Below are 18,834 nucleotides of genomic sequence, written 5' to 3' on the forward strand. Positions count from 1 at the left end.
TTGATTGCATCATATAATAATTGCTGTTAATAGTGTTCATCGTCTGTTTTATTGCGTCTTTAATTGATTTTTCCGTACATTTCTGCCATATGTACATTCATTGACAGTCACCACTGATAAGCTACCACTAAATATTGTAGAAACTTAATTTGCTGTAAAGTTGCTTGCAATGATTTGTATCGTGAAAAGCGCTGTACAAATAAACTTGACTTGACTTTATCAGTTAGCATGTTTTTGTGAAGATAGGGATCACAGTGAGAGCAAATTTCGATTCAGTTACTTAGTGAAGAGCCATCTTGCCCAATAGAGTTACAAACAAACAGAAACTAATCTAGATGCATGACTGCTTGTTTATCAGCAATTACACATCTAGATTAATTAGTTTGTTTTATTTTAGTGTTTTTATGTGCTATTATAGTATTTATTAATTTTGAATTAGCTTTCATTTTTATGCTTTAATTTCTGTTTTATTTTTTAGTTATTTTAGTACTTAAACTTATTTACATTTTTCATCTAACATTATATATATATACGGTATATATATTTCAGCTTTATTTCAATGAACAAAAATGACATTTTTGAAAAAAGAATAAATAAAAAGAATAAAAGAATTGAAAAGAATAATCGGTAAATACTAATGCAAAGCTAGTCTGAGACTATGGGTGTTTGGGAAAATGGTTGTCAAACTAGTTTGAGATCATGGGTGCTTGTCAAATGGAAGGACACACCCTATATAGCATTATGTAAAATATCTGCTTTTTAGCATTATATGATTTACAACAAAACAAAAGAACACATAATGCCTTCACCTCAAAAATCATCTCAAAAAGCTTTATGTCATGGCTGCCGAGATATGCAGCCTAACAAAGTTGCATCCTTCAAATTGAGAAGCACCCCATGTTTATACCTCATTTTGTAATAAACTATCAATTCAAACAGTTCAGTCTAATAAATGTGTGTGCTATACATTTTTATGCTCAAGTTGAACTGATTTCTGAAAGGTGCCCTGCTTTGTGTTTGACAAGTTGTTCATTATCTTAGCAACATGTTAACACCAAATTCTATTGGGATTAATTGTGAGTAGTATCTCCGATGTAGAACAATTTTTTTATTTATTGGTCACACTTTATTTTAAGGTCCAATTCTTGCTAATAACAAGCCATTAACTATGACTTTTGCCTCAATAAACTCCTAATTTGCTGCTTATTAATAATAAGGTAGTTGTTAAATTTCTGTATTGGGTAGGATTAGGGATGTAGAATATGGTCATGCAGAATAAATGTTTTGTAAGTACTAATAAACAGCCAATATGTTAATAACAGGCATGCTAATAAGCAACTAATTAATAGTGAGAATTGGTCCCTATACTAAAGTGTTACCTTTTTTTTGTATGTAATTAGCATATACACCAATGCGTCAGCTGATCGAATCACCCAAGACGGAGATGTAAAGAGGATCTGAGAGTTTTCCAGGTTGTCACAATGTGAACCAGCAACAAGTATTTTAGGATTAGAAATTCAGACATGACTCGCTGATCCGATAATAACAACACCCTCTGCTTAATTATGAAATACAGTGCTGTGATTTCGTTACAAGTACTCATTCAGATTTCATCTATCCTGCCTCACTTTCAATTTCTGCTCTCTCTAATAATAGATGAGTGGACAGCAAAGTAGGATGATCCCATTCATATTGATGAGGCCTGGGTATGCTGACTTAAAGAAGAGGGCAGTGAAGGAGAAATGACAGGAAGGAGACAGGAAGACCTTCTGATCCACTTCCTTCTCACAGGACATTCAATTTTCGGGTGAGGTGAATGTGTGTGCTAGATTTCGAAACCTTTTGCATCTTTAATTTGAGATACGGCAGCTGCAGTTTTGTGGGTCGGATCTCTGCATGCAGTTTACTTTACGAGACAGCCCATAAACATACAGATATTCTCACAACCTGGTTCTTGAATCGTTGTGGCATATTTTGTCCATCTATTAATGGAATTTAGGTTATCCCATTGAATGCAGCGGTAAGAAAGTAGGTTAGGTGCAACAGAAGAGAAGCTGGGTCGAAGATGCACCTCATGATCAACAAGGAAGGTGACGTAAAATGGCACACTTAAGACCATATGTTGATAGATCTGATCTACTGAGACACGTTGCGTAACTCAACTCTCTTGGGCAGTTTAGTGGTCGGCTTGTTTGTAGGAGGTGCCAACTATGAGATAAAAGTGCTCATTTCTCCTCCCTCTGGAAGCAATTACTGGCAGGTAACAGACGGTTGGTCGTGGTGCACTCGGCCATACCATACCAACAGATATCTTCCTCTAAATCATGTGGAGAAGGAGGAAGAGTTTGACATGAATTTTTCAGTGAAGGAAACAAGACAAGTTGGCTCACTTGTTACTGTGTTTGGGGAAAATATTACATCCTTCCAGCTGATGTGTGCATTATTTAATGTTAAAATACTTTCTCCTATCCCAGTATAATGTGCAGAAACAAGTAAGCCATTTCAAGGTTGATTCCTTTAGAAAATGTATCAAAACTTTTATCTTTTGTTTGGACATCCCAACCAATCAGACACAGCTACACAGGCTCAATAATGTTTGTTTTGAGGTAGGACTATCTGTTTGTTCAACCAACAGAGAGCTGGTATGACATTCTTAAAGGGATATTTTACACAAAATCTACCTATCCTCATATCTTCAAAAATTTTGCAGAATGCACTAATTGTCCTTTTCCATATACAGTTATAATGAATATTAGAGCTTTGAATCTCCAAAAATGGTCCATAAACATATCATAAATGTGGTCCATATGCACTATATACCAACTCTTCTGAAGTCATATGCTGGTTTTGTGTGAGAAAGACCAAAATATAAGTCTTTATTCACTGAAAATCCTAACATCCATCCTAGCAGTGCCTGGAGTATTTATGGCAGCTCACGAGTGAAGTATAGTGTCAAATGTGTGAACAAATTGTTCTTTTTTAAAATCAGATCTTTTGGGTTAATTGGCTGATCCAGTGAAGTCACAAATTAAAAGATTCACAAATTACACTGGTCTGGTTCTTGAGACTCAATGGGCCTGCTCCAATACCCACACATGTGGTCTTTGTACTTGAGCACTTGTCTACTTTCCTGTATTTGGCAGGTTCAAGTGTTCAAGTGGGCATTTACTTTTGTGGACTGATACTTTTGTGATAAAATACATGTTTGGAATGACATGAAGTTGGGTAAACTATGACAATTTTTCATTTTGTGTGAACTATTCCTGTAACAAATTAGTCTGGGCGGCTTGAATGTAGTGCTATTTACTCAGGTCAAAAGTTCCTCAATTATACTTGTATTTTGAAAACTGGTTCACGTCCCAAGATGAAAATCGGAGTATAATTATCACAGGTGTAGATTACATAAAGGCGTGTATTCCATCAGACTCTTTTAATTACCTGTGTTCCTGAGAGTCGTCACGCTAGCTGATGTTGTCAGTTCATCGTGTCGGTCTTGTGTTGTCAGATCAGCACTCTTCCCCGTTTCCTTATCGCCTTCCTCCCATGGAAAGTCTGCTGCGAAAACAGAGCACACAAGTCTGAGAATGTGGTGCTGAATGAAAGTTATGACTGAAAGAATGGAGAAACAGGAACATTTTCTAACCTAGTTATGTCAAACAGATTTCTGCAGTATTCCGGGCCAGGCTTCAGTGGCACTGGAGTTGGCATCTGATAGTTTAATTACAATAACTTGACTTTCATGTTTGAATATGCGCAGCCCACTCTACAGCGACTGAGCATCATTACGGATCAGAAACGAAAACCTTATCTTTGTGACGAGGTAGGATTATCAAACTAATCCGAAGCAAAACTTTCCTATGAGAAAAAGCTACAAACAGACACTAGGTTGTGTGTGGCTGTGTAAAACTCACACATACCTTACTAGGATCGAAAAGAGACCTGACACAATGAGGCCAGAGTGTTTAATATCTGTTCACTGGTCAATGATTCCCACAGATCCAACTCAAAGCTTGTCCTATTAAGCACCACACATCAAACTTCCGTGTTTGTTACATTCTTTATGAATAGACTTTACGATGGAATATTTACATTCCCAAATGTGTAACTATGCAGATGTTTGGGCATACGTGTGTATGTATGTGTAGCGTTAATGCGCCCAAATAAGTGTGCACACTTGTATGTACATTAGGCTGAGTGAAAGCTTTCATTGCTTGGACACAAACATGATCTTTAGGGTGACTTGAAGACTGTTTGTGTGTCTACATTAATTCCTTGTGGTAACTGCTTAAGACCTGCATGATGTTCTTTTTTGTATATTGTCAGGATTCACGTTTCAAGTCTGATCACAGCAGATCTTCGCTCTGGTGCTGATACGGTCTCTCATTAGCATGAATAATGAGCTCTGCAACAAAACAAGCAAGGAGCCTACAGATGATTTATCTATCATCTGTATATATCCATCCATCTCCATCCATCAACCCACATCTAATCCATCAATATCTTTCCATGAATCTATATATTTATCTATTCCTCTATATCTACTGTATCCATCCATCCAACCAACTTCCCAAACTTGTAATGAGAAGTGCTTAAAGGAATAGTTCACCCAAAAATGAAAATTTTGTCATCATTCACCCTCATTTTGTTCCAAACCGGTTTAAGTTTCTTTCTTATGTTGAACACAAAAGAAGATATTTTGAAGAACCAAATGGTTGTTGGTCCCTATTGACTTCCATAATAGGGAAAGAAATACTATGGAGTCAATGGGGACCATCAACTGTTTGATTACCAGCATTCTTCAAAATATCTTTTATGTTCAACATAAGAAAGAAACTCATACAGGTTTGGAACGACATGACAATATTTTCATTTTTTGGGTGAACTATCCCTTTAACAAAAGAGAACCTTTAAGAGCTCCTTGTGGTTTTTCATCAACACAAAAAAAATTCAGCCAGCCATAAATACTAGTATTATAAGTTTATACAGTAGTTGTTTAAATTTGTTATTTTACAGTGATATATTTTAATAGTATTTTTTCCTCTTTTGCTTCTATAACAATAACAACAACAACAACAACAACAATAATAATAACAACAATTAGTTATTATTTTTAATTATAGCCATTTTGATATCACACAATTCTGGCCAAATTGTGCAACTCTACAAGCAAACCTGGATTCGCAATCTTAATTTTTAAAAGAAAAATTGTAATTGGATTTTGATTTATATATTTATCTATCCATCTATATATCCATTTATTTCTATGTATCTATGCATTCCTTCAACATTAGCCTTGCACTGAATTACTCTCCACTGTCTCTTGATGGGTGATTTAAAGATTCAGACTATTACACCAGCTGTGTTCAAATGAAGCGTCAAACGTCCCCCATCACTCTCCGTCAGAACCACCCAGATCACCAATCCTCATTAGATGATGAGAAATGTTCTCTCAGAGCTAGTTATTCATCTAAGCAACCCTCTTTACATCTTCCTGCCTTGTTCTCTTCTACCCTCCTCCTCCTCTCTCCCTGGTCACCATTAATAAAGAGGGAATTAGATCAGAATTTGTACCCCTGCACAGTGTGACATAAATCATTTAATCTCCCTCATGGGGCTGAATGTGTGTGTTTGTGTGTGAGATTATGAAGACAATTCAGTATGTTCAAGTAAAAAAGGCCAGTCTGAATTTCATTTAAAAAGGATTTTTAGGTTAAAAAACATCACTAAATTTCCTTCTGTTTGGATTCAGAGAAATTAAAATTGTGTCATCATTTACTCACACTCGTTCCAGACCTGTATGAGTTTCTTTTTTCTGTGGAACACAAAAGATAATATTCTTACTTCCATATCTCTTTCTGAAAATCTCTGTTTCTATGCATTTCCTTTCTCCATCATCTTAAAAAAGATTCTATGAGTTTGAAAGGAAAGGAAAAGTGAAGGACATGGAAAAACATGTCTCTGGGAGCCAGGAGAGGTTGAAAGAAAACATAAGACTGAAGGGCTAAATGAGACTTATTGCTGGAAAAAAAGAGAGATGCCCAGTAAACGTCAGGAGAGGCCTATTACTGCGAGAGAGGATGGATAGAGTGAACTGAGAAAAGGAGACTAAATGTTGAGAGGCATGCTCAGCATCCATGAACAGGCGGTGCGGAAAAACATAGTCCCTAAGGATTCACTGGCTCTGCTGACTCTGCCATTGGAATACTGATCACATACCGCCCAACTGGCTGCTTCTCCAGTGCAAATCCCGTGCTTACTGTACACATGCATGCCTGTCTTACCGCTCCCTTAGCTCTAGATATCAAACAGAGCCATGTCAATACTGGTTAGCATGCTTGGTCACCTCATATACACCCTATCTAGGTGTCTGGCACACTATTTTCACAAATATCTGGAGAGTTTTAGTGTATGCTCACCTCAAGGAGGTCTGTATTGATTCGTCTGGATCGCATCATGAGTTTAGGTCTAGATCTTCTTTTTAACGACTAAAGTATAGTCAGTGCTGACCTTGGATTAAAATGTTGCAAGCCTTTGCAAAAAGGTGAACCTCCAGTGGGTTATACGGACCAAATTTGACCTTAAATGATGCCAGTGTTTGTAATGGAAATAATGCTTACTGCAATTTTTTTTTAAATGGTATGCCTCTTTTTTTTTTTTGCAACAACATTACAAAATATGCTACAAACATTTCAAACAGTAGTATATGACAGTACATTGTTGTCATTGCTGACTTCATAACATTAGGTTTGGTCAGACATAAATATGTAAATAACTACATTTGGATTGTTAAAGCAGTTTTCTGTAAAAATATTAAGCAGTTTATGCACATAAGCCAAAAATAAGATTACGGCTAATATTACAGTACTTGTAGTTGGTCAAGTGGAGAATTATTGGATGCAGTATACAGTAAATGTAGCAGGTAACGTACTGTAGGTACTCCATACCTATCATGTGCATACTGTACATATTGTATATAACATTTTTGTACAGTGTAGATTTATTTAGTTTTTTTTTAAATTATCATTATTATTTTCATGACAGTTAGACATTTTTTCCTTCAATTGTCATTACTGTAATGCACAATAAAAATCTAATTTTCATTACTGTAACAATGATTGTCTTTTTTATTAAAATCTGCATAAATTAAATTCAGTAAAACAATCTTCTGTTATGTTTAGTAGGATCTATTCTTTACAAATTTACTTGGTAAATTAAATATTTTTTCTGCATTATGGTAATGAGAATGAGATTTATTTGCACTATATAATAATCTTTTTTTACACAAAATCAAATTTGTATTGATTTTTGGGGTCACATTTGTCTCACTGTATACATCCTGTAGTAGTACGAGTAGTATGATATTCTAAATATAACCTACGTTTCCTTGCCAGGAACAAAGCTCACAGACTAACTATATAAACAGACATCTGCCATCATGGGGCGGTTCCTCTTCTTACTATCAAACGAAACTCATTCTTTTCACTAATTATTGACAACAGTTAGCATGTTTTAGGGACTCTAAGGCTATCAATCAATTATTCAGCTGCACTGATTCCACTGCTAACCCTTGACTGGTAATCAATAAGGGTCTGCAATTCATTAAACACCCATTTTCACCTTAAATAAAGGTATAACCAAAAGAACAAATGTAATACACCCATGCTAGCTAAGGATGGGTCAAATTGTGTCAGGTTTTGGTTATCTCAGATCATATGCTTGGGTTGGAAATGAAAAGACAGGGAGGGGTTGACTTACCTCCTGCTGGCAGGGAAGGAGTAGGATCTGGGCCAACACTTTGCACTCTTCCCCCTTCTGATGGGCCTGTGGTCTGCTCTACCCACATAAATCCATCCAGAGCCTTGTCAGTGGTTTTAAAAGGTGTCCATTCTGGTTTCGAGGCCATGTTTGTTGTCCTCAATGTGTTTTGTCCAGTGCTGACAGTGGTCAAAGATTCGGTAGATACTTCTGGTTCTGCTGGTGTGATAAAATGTGTGGTTTGAAATGAAGGTATCGATAGATGTGACGTTGTTGCCTGAGTGTCTATGGGTACGGTTTGGTCATTGTAAGGGTTCATGGTTTCCGTCATCAGTCTCAGTGCTATAGTTTGCATGATGCTGGTATTCTGAGCAGTGGATTCAGTGTATGCTTGTGTCGTTAGTTCTGACGTTGTTGACGGAGTGTCTGTGGGCACAGTTTGGTCACTGTAAGGGTTCATGTTTTCCATCATCAGTCTCAATGTTGTAGTGTGCGTGGTGCTGGTACCCTGAGCCGTGGATACAGTGTATGTTCGTGTTTCTGGTTTAGATATCGTCGTTTGTGGAGTTTTCGCTGTGATTTGGCCATTATTGGGGGGCCAGAGATCCAGATCATAGCTTTGATCAAGTTTAGGAGGTTCTGGTCTATCTATTTGTGGTTTGTTCCTGAGTAAGTCAATTATTGGCAGTTTAGTTGATTTTAAAGGCAGCAGGGTGCCTATCTGGACAGTGCTGCTTTGAAGTTCCTCAAACGAGGTTGTGGTCGGCTGGTATTTTGGGCTCAAGTCCTTCGAAGACAGAGTATAGTCTTGTGTGGTTGCTTCTGGGAAAGTTGTGCTCACCTTTGTCGTGGCAGACCCTTTAGTGTCACCGAATAAAAGCCGTGATCCCAAACCAAACAATGGAATGTTAGATTTCAATGTTTCAAAGTTGGGCATGCCCCATCCTTTGGAGCCTGCCTTGGTCTGGGTCGTCGGTTTTGGCCCATACTCGCTGAAAAACCCACTGACAGAGCTGAAGAGAGAGAAGACCACAAGAGTCCCACGCAGAAGAAGCATTCTGCCCCTCTAATGTCGTCACGGACCACTGCTCACATGGTGTCTGAATTTCCGAGGAATGCCCACCAGATGCACCAGGCTTCTGCTGCAAATAACCTAGAGATGCAATAAACATTGATATCCCGTCAGTTCACTTCAACTAAGTTATATTATAGATATTTTCCCATTACACCTGTATGAGGACCTGTTTAAGTTTAAACCTTTGAGTTTATACCAAACTCACATCTTTCTGCTGTCATAGAGGTGGCCTCAACTCTCCATTGACAGAGCAATTATAGAAGCAGGGCTCTTGAAGAATACTAATGGGAGACTAGAGGTCTCTTTGTGGCCGTGTATGTATATATGGGGGTGGTGTAGTAGGACGTATAGAGGCCCGGTTTCTTTGTGGAGCTGTGGGCTAATTTTGGAGTATAAAGCTGATGGCCTGTAGCCTCAGTGAGAGGAGTTGAATTTGATGGAATTTCTCTCGAAGTGAGACTTGGACTCTTTTTTCTTTCTTCACCACCCCCGCGTCCCTCTTTCTCGCTCTCTCTCTCGCTCACTTTCTCTCCCCCTCACGCAATTGATTTGTTCTCGAAACTGCAATAAACTCTCACTGGGAATAACATCAGTTGTTTTTGGTCAGTAAATAGTGGGATAAGTATTTTGAAATTCTTTCATTTCATTTCTTTCTGTAACCCCATTGTGTCTCTTCCGTTTCTCAATGCCATCTGTATCACAGAAATGGCCTCCCTCAAGAGTCTTTTTAAAGACCTCACAGCTTAATGAGGTTTGCTTACTAGATTAAACCACCTAACTGGCTCTGGGCAAATGGGTTTAAAAAAGACTGATGGAGCTCAGATTTGTCTTTGTAAGAAAATCCAAAACATCTGCCACAATCTAAAGATGTTTTCATGTTTTAAAGTCTCTTCAAAGCTGCATTTATTTGATCAAAAATATAGTAAACATTATTACAAAATTATTACAATTTAACTAGCTTGTCTATTTGACTGCATTTAAAATGTAATTTATTCTTGTGATGAAATTTCAGCAGCCATTACTCCAGTCTTGAGTTTTTGCATGATCCTTCAGAAATCACTTTAATATGCTGATATGGTGCTCAAGAAAATATTTTTTCTACATTATGGTATTGAGAATGAGATTTATTTGCACTATGCAGTAATCCTTTTTTCACACAAAATCAAATTTGTCTTGATTTTTGGGGTCACATTTGTCTCACTGTATACATCCTGTAGTAGTACGAGTAGTATGATATTCTAAATATAACCTATGTTTCCTTGCCAGGAACAAAGTTCACAGACTAACTATATAAACAGACATCAGCCATCATGGGGCGGTTCCTCCGGTTAGCATGTTTTAGAGACTCTAAGGCTATTAATGAATTATTCAGCCTCACTGATTTTTAAACTAAAACATTATTACAAAATTATTACAATTTAACTAGCTTGTCTATTTGACTGCATTTTAAAATGTAATTTATTCTTGTGATGAATTTTCAGCAGCCATTACTCCAGTCTTGAGTTTTTGCATGATCCTTCAGAAATCACTCTAATATGTTGATATGGTGCTCAAGAAACATTTCTTATTACCAATGTTTAAAACATTTGTGCTGTTTTTGTAGAAACTGTGATAGTTTTTTTCCAGGATTTTTTGATGAATAGAACAGTCAAAAAAAAAAAAAAAAAAAAAAAAAACAGTTTTTTTTTAAAAAAAAAAAAAAAAAAAAAAGCATGTCTTTACTGTCACTTTCGATCAATTAAATGCGTCATTGCTCAAAAAAATATTAATTTCTCTAAAAAAAAGAATGGTCCAATATATATAAAATATTGTTTCCATGTCACATTGAAAAAGGAAGGTCAAGGCCAACATACTGAATTATAGGATGCAGTACCCTGTAAAATATATTGTGCTTGTACACAGCACATTTTGATATCCAGCTATTCTGTGCATACAGAACATTTGCTTACTATGCATAGCAGAGCAGAATGGTAGTGTCAGAATTCAGTAATGCATACCACCATAATACTCTCACCATTTCTGATGTCTCTCACCATTTCGGAAGCTTTTTTTAACAAGCGTAATCTTTTCACAAGGGGTACTGTTGAAACCTGGCTGAGTCATAGTCATTACCGTCATCACTACTCAGACTGTTTACTCATTACCACACACCACCTGCTTTGAGCAAATAGAGTCCCATCTTCTACAACCTCGCTATTAAAGACTGCATTACTACAGGCCAGATTTCTCAGAAAATTTATCAGATGCTAGATACTTTGCTTTCCCAGCCCTTGGGTTTTTCTTTCACACGTTCTGAAATGTTTTAAGAATAGTTTTGTCTGTGTTAAATGCCTCAGTAAGTCAGACCCCACAGGAGCTTGTTAAACAGCATCACAGACGCTGCTGTGTGCATGTGTCAGAGTTGGTGTCAAAGAGGAAACATAAATGACTGTATAGCACTGAGCTTTGCTATTAGACCCCCCTCTTTTCTTCTTTCCCTGTCTCTATCCATTTCTCTCTCTCTCCCTTCCCTCTTTCATTGTCATTTTGTTCTACCGTGCATGGCAAAGAAAGGGCCTGCCAGAGCAGGATGTAATCACTCAAGCAGAAAAAGGGAAAAAGCGAGTGCTCGAGAGCTACTCCTGATTTAGCATCACACATTTATTCCTCGCCTGGAATCCCTCCCTTGTTGAGTTTTTTATATTTCGGAAGTGATCCTTCATCATAGAGCATCTGTAACAATCCCCCCATTAAAACGTAATTCTTACACTCATAATCATCCTAATAACAATTGCAATTATCATCCAAACTGTCACAATTTTCATTTTTACTCTAATTCAGAGGTTCTCAAATGGTTTTGTTTCAAGATCCAGATTTTGGGTTGGTTATCCAGTAGAGGCCCAACAATACAAAATCTATTTTGAAATATGGTTTTATACTTTCAGCAGCCTGTTCAGGTTGGCATCTGCTTAATTTCTTTCACCAAGTGACAGATACATTTTATTTGTCAAAATACAGATTACAGTTGGATGTGCAACAGATCTGACTTTGTGAGAAGAATCAGCAATGACATTTGTGATCATTTAGGGATTATTGGTTCCTGTAAAAGTTAATATGCATTTGACTGATTCATTCAATAGCTGCTGCGAAACACATAAGCTAACAGCAAATTTACAGACACAAACACATTATATAAAGTTATATAAAGAGATTAAAAAGTGGTGTATTTTGAGTACACTGCCATTCAAATGTCTGGGGTCAGAAAGATGTTTTTTTAAAAGAAGACTTTTATGCTCACTGAAGCTGCAAACCTTTTGATATGGAAAGATTTTCCTCTCCCTTTTAAATGTTTGTAGGACTAGTAATTTTGCTTTCCTACCTATATACAATTGTATTTTATAATGTGTCTTTCAGCATTGTTTTTTCTAGCTGTCCACAACCCTGTCTGGACCCGCCAGTTGAGAACCACAGCCATCACCATCTTTTGTAAACTGAATTTTTGATCCAACGCATTACTTAACCAATGAGAGGCAAAATAGTGATTCCACTTAATCAGATGAGAGAGGACCTGAGTGAACCCATCAGGGAACTGAGAGAAGGTTGTAAGATCAGAGTAAGGGTCAAAATGTCCTTCTCTCAAATATATGTGTGTTTAAAGTAGGTCTAGCTCTGAGGACCCACTTAAGTGGTGACAGATCGACCCATCATGATATCAGTTATTTTAACAGGCCTCTAGACATGCATGATGGCTGTGGGAATCATTGGTTCACGCCTTTATGAAATCAAATGATTTATTCACCGAGCCTTTCTGGTTCTTATCCTATAGACAAGATGGGGGAGGGGATATTTATGACCTGCAGCCATAAAAAGCACAGGAGATTTCCTTTAAACACAGTCTAAAGGTTTTTAGAGACAGCGAAAGCCATTAGCCTAACCTTAACCTCAAATTAACCCAACCATGAACCAAAGCAGCCATGGTCTGGCGTATCATGGTCCAAACGCAGCTTAGTCCTAAACAAAGAATATTTAGTGTGGTTCACCAAAAAACACAGAAATAGAAATCAAACTTAATCCTAGACAATAAAGGATTTTAGTACTAAAATAACTTAAATTAGGGTTTAAGTCTAATTAAGATGTTTTAGAGTCATTTTTAAGATGTTCTTGCACCTTTGTGTGTATTGTGGTTGAAAAACATCGCAATGTCAATAAAACCACACCAACAACCATCAGTAGTTGTATGCTAGGTTTATTAGATACATTTATCTATATTATTATTGATTCACATAAAAAAAATACTTAATTGTGTGAAAATCAGTAGTTTTGGTGTCATATTGAGCACCCATTAAACTATAACATGTACAGTACTCAACTGGACACAATAATATCAAACCAAGGGCAACGTCCAGTTTTACAGAACCCCCTAAATCACCTCAATCAACCAGTCTGATGGAGCGCTGAATGTGTTGTTATTTTACACACTGTTTCTCCTCCCATTCCCTCACACTGCGAAACACTGGGCTCAATACTGTCGACTCCATGTACACAATAATTTTCCACATCAACGGCTCTCTGCGTCCTCATGGTTGTCAGTCGCCACAGTGTTCATTAACAGAATGTTATCATGTTGCAGACCTGAATGAATCAATCCATTTATGTTTAGCCTGCATGTGCGTGGAAATTGATGAATTATATGTCCTGATTATAGTTGTTTGCTCCCAGCCATCAACCATCAATGCTGGTTGTTTCATTGAATCCCCTGCTAGCAGTATCAGTATACACACTCGACATACTCCGAAATGTGGTATCTGACGCGTCTATCAGTCAAATTCTTTAAGATGTTTTTAAAGATGCTAATCAATGTGGTCCAAACAACCTGTTGACATTTGTGATTCTTTGCCAATTTCACTGTAATTTCCAAATGTTGCAAATGTTTTTCACCATTTTCTGTCTTGGCACACGCACAGTGCTGTTGCTCAGAAGAAGTCAATTACACTTGCCTGTGAAAACATGATAAATGACCTGTCACGTTAATGTTTTTGTGGGCTTTTCTCTTAAAACGGATCACCTGTTTATCTCAAAACGCACAGGCTGCTACGCCGACTGCCTTCGCCATGGTTACCAGAGGAGCAGAATGCGTCTGAAACGCAGAGCTTTTCCCACACCGCATATATGTGAATGTGTGAAGAGGTCTGAGAAGGTACACAACCATCCGTCTGAGAAGGTACACAACCATCTGTTTAGCACAAGCAAGAGCACGAGCCGTGGGTATCAATCAAATACAAATGCTTATGGACCTGACTCACCTGACTGAGATTGTCACATATATATAGTATACCTAAATCAGGAGATTCAAGCATCTGCAGTGAGGCTGTAGCTTCTACAATGAAACATTTCTGGAGAGATGAAGGACAGAAGGAGAAACTTACCTTTCTCCCAGTGGAAGAGAGCAAACAAGAGAATCCAGAAGAGCCACCAGCACTCCACTGCAGGAGAGGGAGATCCGTCTCTCTGTGCGTGTGGGAGAGAAATCGTTTTTGGTCGCACACTCTCTCTCCCTTCCCTCTCTCGCTCCCTCTTCCTCTCTCCTCCCCTCTCCCGCTGCATCAGTAGTCTAGTGTAGGATTCAGATGCACAATATCTGGTCACACCTCGCTGAGCAGATTGTTAGAGCAGAGAGTAAGCACCGTACAGCAGGCAACCGCCACGGATTTAAGAATCCTTCACAGATGAAATACACACGTTCAAACACATACAGTGAATACATATGCACACTAGAACATACCATTACCAACATCTATTTTTTTTCTCACAATTTTAAACGAGCTTTTAGACATTCTTGGAAGTGCATAAATAGTTTTGCAGTGTGAGAAATTAATTTTAAAATGTACAAATAGTGCATGTTGTCTCTTATTGTCATAACAAGTGAAAGTAGGATAAGAGTTAGAAAACATTTAAAATCTATTTTATACATTTACTAATATTTTTGAAAGTAGAAATATTCCATGTAGTGTATCAATTAGGGAATAAAAACCTGCATGCACAATTACACAAGAATTAGAAGTAGAATTTATACAAAAGTTAGACATTTTAATATTTAATAACAATAATATTTTAATAAAATGTATACACTTTAAATAAACTAATATTGTTTTGAGAAATTAGAAACTTAAATGCATACACATGAATTATAAACTTAATTCTTAAAGTCCCCATGAAATCAAAATTAAAGGTTTTTGGGTGTTAGTATCAATATGTTTTTTTAATTTAGACCGTGTGTTAAATACCCTAACAATGTAAAGAAACTCTCTCTGACCATCATAACAAAATGTTACATCACACTTCAGCCCACAAACATTAGCATGTCATGCTTTTGAGTTGACTTGCCACACTTTGGCTTCTTGTCAACAGAACGGCTTATCTCTGATGCAAATCAGAGGTAGTCAATAATAATCCATTCTCAATGTTCCTCCTGGGAGAGAGTATATTCTGGGATATGACTGACTCTCTGATCCAAAGGAATTCACTAAATTTAGAAACAATCAGAATTGTCCCATCCAAAGGAAACATAATTTCCTGATTGAAAGCCCAACTTTGTCCAATTGGATGGAGCCAGTGAGTCTCTGCCAGTTTGACCTTTAATACAGTATGCACACACACACACACACACACACACACACTCAACTATTTTTTTACCATTTCACTTTTGCTCCAGATCAGTACTGTACATCTCATGAGAGCAGGGGTAATGTTTTTGAGAAAAGAATGTTTTAAGGTGAAGTACAGAGCTTTACTGAGGTTAAATTGGGGAACACTAGATGTTTTGTTGATCATCAACAGTCCACGATAAACTATAGCGTTCAGGAAATATATGAGGAAGACTACACAGTTAAAAAAATTCTGTCATTGTTTACTCATGCTCATGTCACCCCAAAACTATATTATTTTCAAACTTCTTTGGAGCACAAAAAAAGTATTTTGAATACAATCTCAGTGTTTGTCTATACAATGAAAGTGTAGTCTGGACCGCAACATTACTCAAAATATCTGTGTGTGTATGTTCTAAAAAAGAAAGTCAAAAAGGTTTGGAACAACCTGAGAGCGTGAAAGTCACATTGAGGGTTTTGGGTTCAAGTTAGGTTTTTAGTACATAATCTGCACAAAACATTGAAAAGTACATCCCCTTGATGTACTGTGGGCAGAAACATTGTTGCAAAGGGTCATGTGTTATTAATACATAGCAATGTAATCTCTCAGTCTTCCTGGTTTTCAATAAAAAGGTCAACAATTGTATTATAAGACACTTGCCAGAAGCAAGACACCACTGTCCACTTTTCATATTTCTGCAAAAAGCCACTTGCTCTGGAGGCCTCTTCAAAGGTAATCCATTTTTAAAATGAGGTAAACCCATAACCCAAATGCACAGATGAAAAATGTGTAGTCATTAAGCTCAGCTCAACAGAGGCTCACTCAATGCCTACAGATACAGAAAAATAAAATGGTTTTCCATTTAGCACAATGTTCTTTTACTGAATCTATTTTCTTCCACCAATACATAGCTAAATATTTGATTACAGTTTTAATGGTCGTATTACATCAAATATCCCATTTCCATGTACTAAAGCCTGTGCTCAGACTCCATATTGTTGTGTCTGACTGCTCAAGCCGCTCACTGAATAGACTAAGGTGGGCAGGGTCCCCCTCCTGATCCTGTGTGCTTTATGTTCACCCACCCCCAGCATCCGGAGGAGCTCACAAAGGCTGCATCTGATAGAGATAAGTACCTTTGTCTCTATGGAATAATGAATCTGCATTAACAAAGCTAAAAGACACAACTTGACTTGTGCAGTTTTCCATATAAAAATGTGATAAAATATATATAAAAACTGTCACTTATGCATGGCATCACACAAAAACATTTGTGCATAAAAGTAAAACAGCACAGACAATTTAAATAACTTTGACTTGGCTGCGTAAACATTTAATTCAGAACTGAAAAGTATTGATAAAATATTTAAATATATATAAATAAAACGGTGTAATGAAAAATGTTCATGAATATGTGTGCACTGCCTGGGAACTGTCTGCGAATTCAAGTCCTGCTGGGAAGTTCATATATTTATGAGCTGTAATGTCATCCTTATGATGTCATATGCATTAAAATCACTTAAAAAAAATCTAAAATCACTTTTGGTTAATTAGAAAAAATACAGTAACAGTATCTCTACTTCTACAAAGTAATGCACAAAGAATGTGCATCAAGTGACTTTTTGCTGTATGTTAATAATAATGGAGTCACTATAAACTGAATCATTATACATTCTTTTGTAATTGTACAATACTATCATATTTTGTACATGCAACAAAGCTAGTTTTATAGTAAAGGAAAAATATAAAATTTTCAGCTATAGATGCTGCAACCACCGCATCCTCCGTGTTTTCTCACTGGCACGCCTCCATCTTGGGAACTCAGGGTTTAAAGAAAACTCTAAGGATTGTAATTCCAACTTTGCTGTGCCGTTCATGTGTGCTCAGGTTGTAAATACAATCTTTTCGACATGACTTAAAGGGATAGTTCACCCAAAAATGAAAAATTTGCCATCATTTACTCACCCTCATGTCACTCCAAACCTTCTTTCTTATGTTGAACATTTAAGGAGATATTTTGAAGAATGCTGGTAATCAAACATGGACTTCCATAGTATTTCTTTCCCTACTATAATGGATGTCAATGGAGACCAAAACTCTTTGGTATTTCAAAATATATTCTTTTGCATTCAAAGAAAGAAAGTAACTTATACAGGTTTAGAACGACATGAGGGTGAGTAAATGATGACAAATTTCATTTTTGGGTGAACTATCCCTTTAAACCAGTGATGGGCAAACTTGGCCCTTCCAGGCCACTTTCCTGCAGAGATTTGATCCAACCCTGATAAAACTCACCTGCCTGTAGCCTTCTAGAAGTCTTGAAGACAATGATTACCTGGTTCAGGTGTGTTTGATTAGAGTTGGAGCTAAACTCTGAAGGAAAGTGGCCTGGAAGGGCCAAGTTTGCCCACCCCTGCTTTAAACGCATCCCATGTGTTGCTAACTTAACATGCCAACATCGAACTCTTTCAAAATTGAGTTTCCCCACACAGAAACACTAACTACATACATGTCAAACCAGTCACTTTTGAGGATGCATGACAGTTAGGATCCTGCCTATGTAGGCAGTAATAATGTATGCAAATATTTTATAGCACCTGGCTGTCATATGCAGTGAACATTAATTTATCAGAGTGCAGATAAATGGAGATTTCCTATGGGACTTCAAAACAGATGCTCACAAACACACAAACATGCTGGTTCACAACAAGAATCAATAGCAGCATTGTGTGTGTTGTTGCTTAATCTTTTCCTATTCATTTAGGCGACACATGCAAACTAGCACCTCACTGGATAGCTATGGAAACTTGTTTTCACCAAAGGAACTTTTTTCTCACAACTGAGATTTTTTTCCCCCCAGAAGTGTGAGATATAAAGTCAGAATTGTGAAAAGTCACAATTACCATTTTTTATCATGAGGCAGAAACAAAAACACAACTGATGTAAACTCAGAAGTGCAACTGCGAATTTACATCTTGCAATCCTGAGAAAATGCAGATATAAACTCAGAATTGTGAGATAAGTCACAATTACCTTTTTTTAATGCTGTAGGAGAAACAAACTTCTATAGATATCAGACAGCAGCGTGAAGCCATTTTTAGCAACCTGCTAGTCCACACATGGGCCTATTTGAAGGAGGCGAATGCTAGCGTGTGTGGGCGCTTCAGCAAGTGCATGCATGCATGATTAACGGCTATGTAGGAGTATTACTTTTCACATCTGTTTTAAAAGTTTTCCTTCTGAAGTTATATGATATGGCCTATACGCTTCTTTCCATTATGCCGTACTACTGGGTGGATGCTGCATTACATGCGGTTCTAAGATGCAAAAAGGTTGCAGTGACCTAAGTGCAGCTGACACACACACTGGGAACAGCAAAC

General features: G+C 37.2%; 1 protein-coding gene across 2 annotated transcripts in view; it reads right to left on the bottom strand.

Moving 5' to 3' along the window:
- The window catches only part of LOC107590384 (proline-rich transmembrane protein 4-like), a 19,217-nt gene extending 4,907 nt beyond the window's left edge, over nucleotides 1–14,310 (bottom strand). The window contains exons 1-3 of one of the 2 annotated variants that reach the window (XM_016279116.1): nucleotides 14,236–14,310; nucleotides 7,756–8,908; nucleotides 3,439–3,552 (exon numbers count right to left, since the gene is read on the bottom strand). In XM_016279116.1, coding sequence (XP_016134602.1) covers nucleotides 3,439–3,552; nucleotides 7,756–8,812 — 1,171 coding nt within the window. In that variant the 5' untranslated portion in view covers nucleotides 8,813–8,908; nucleotides 14,236–14,310. Of the gene's footprint in view, nucleotides 1–3,438; nucleotides 3,556–7,755; nucleotides 8,909–14,235 lie in introns of both variants that reach the window. The other variant, XM_016279108.1, reaches the window with a different exon arrangement.
- Between the last annotated feature and the right edge of the window lie 4,524 nt (nucleotides 14,311–18,834).

This window comes from Sinocyclocheilus grahami, unplaced genomic scaffold, assembly GCF_001515645.1.
Source record: "Sinocyclocheilus grahami isolate Dianchi unplaced genomic scaffold, SAMN03320097.WGS_v1.1 scaffold8.1, whole genome shotgun sequence".
Classification (NCBI taxonomy): domain Eukaryota; kingdom Metazoa; phylum Chordata; class Actinopteri; order Cypriniformes; family Cyprinidae; genus Sinocyclocheilus; species Sinocyclocheilus grahami.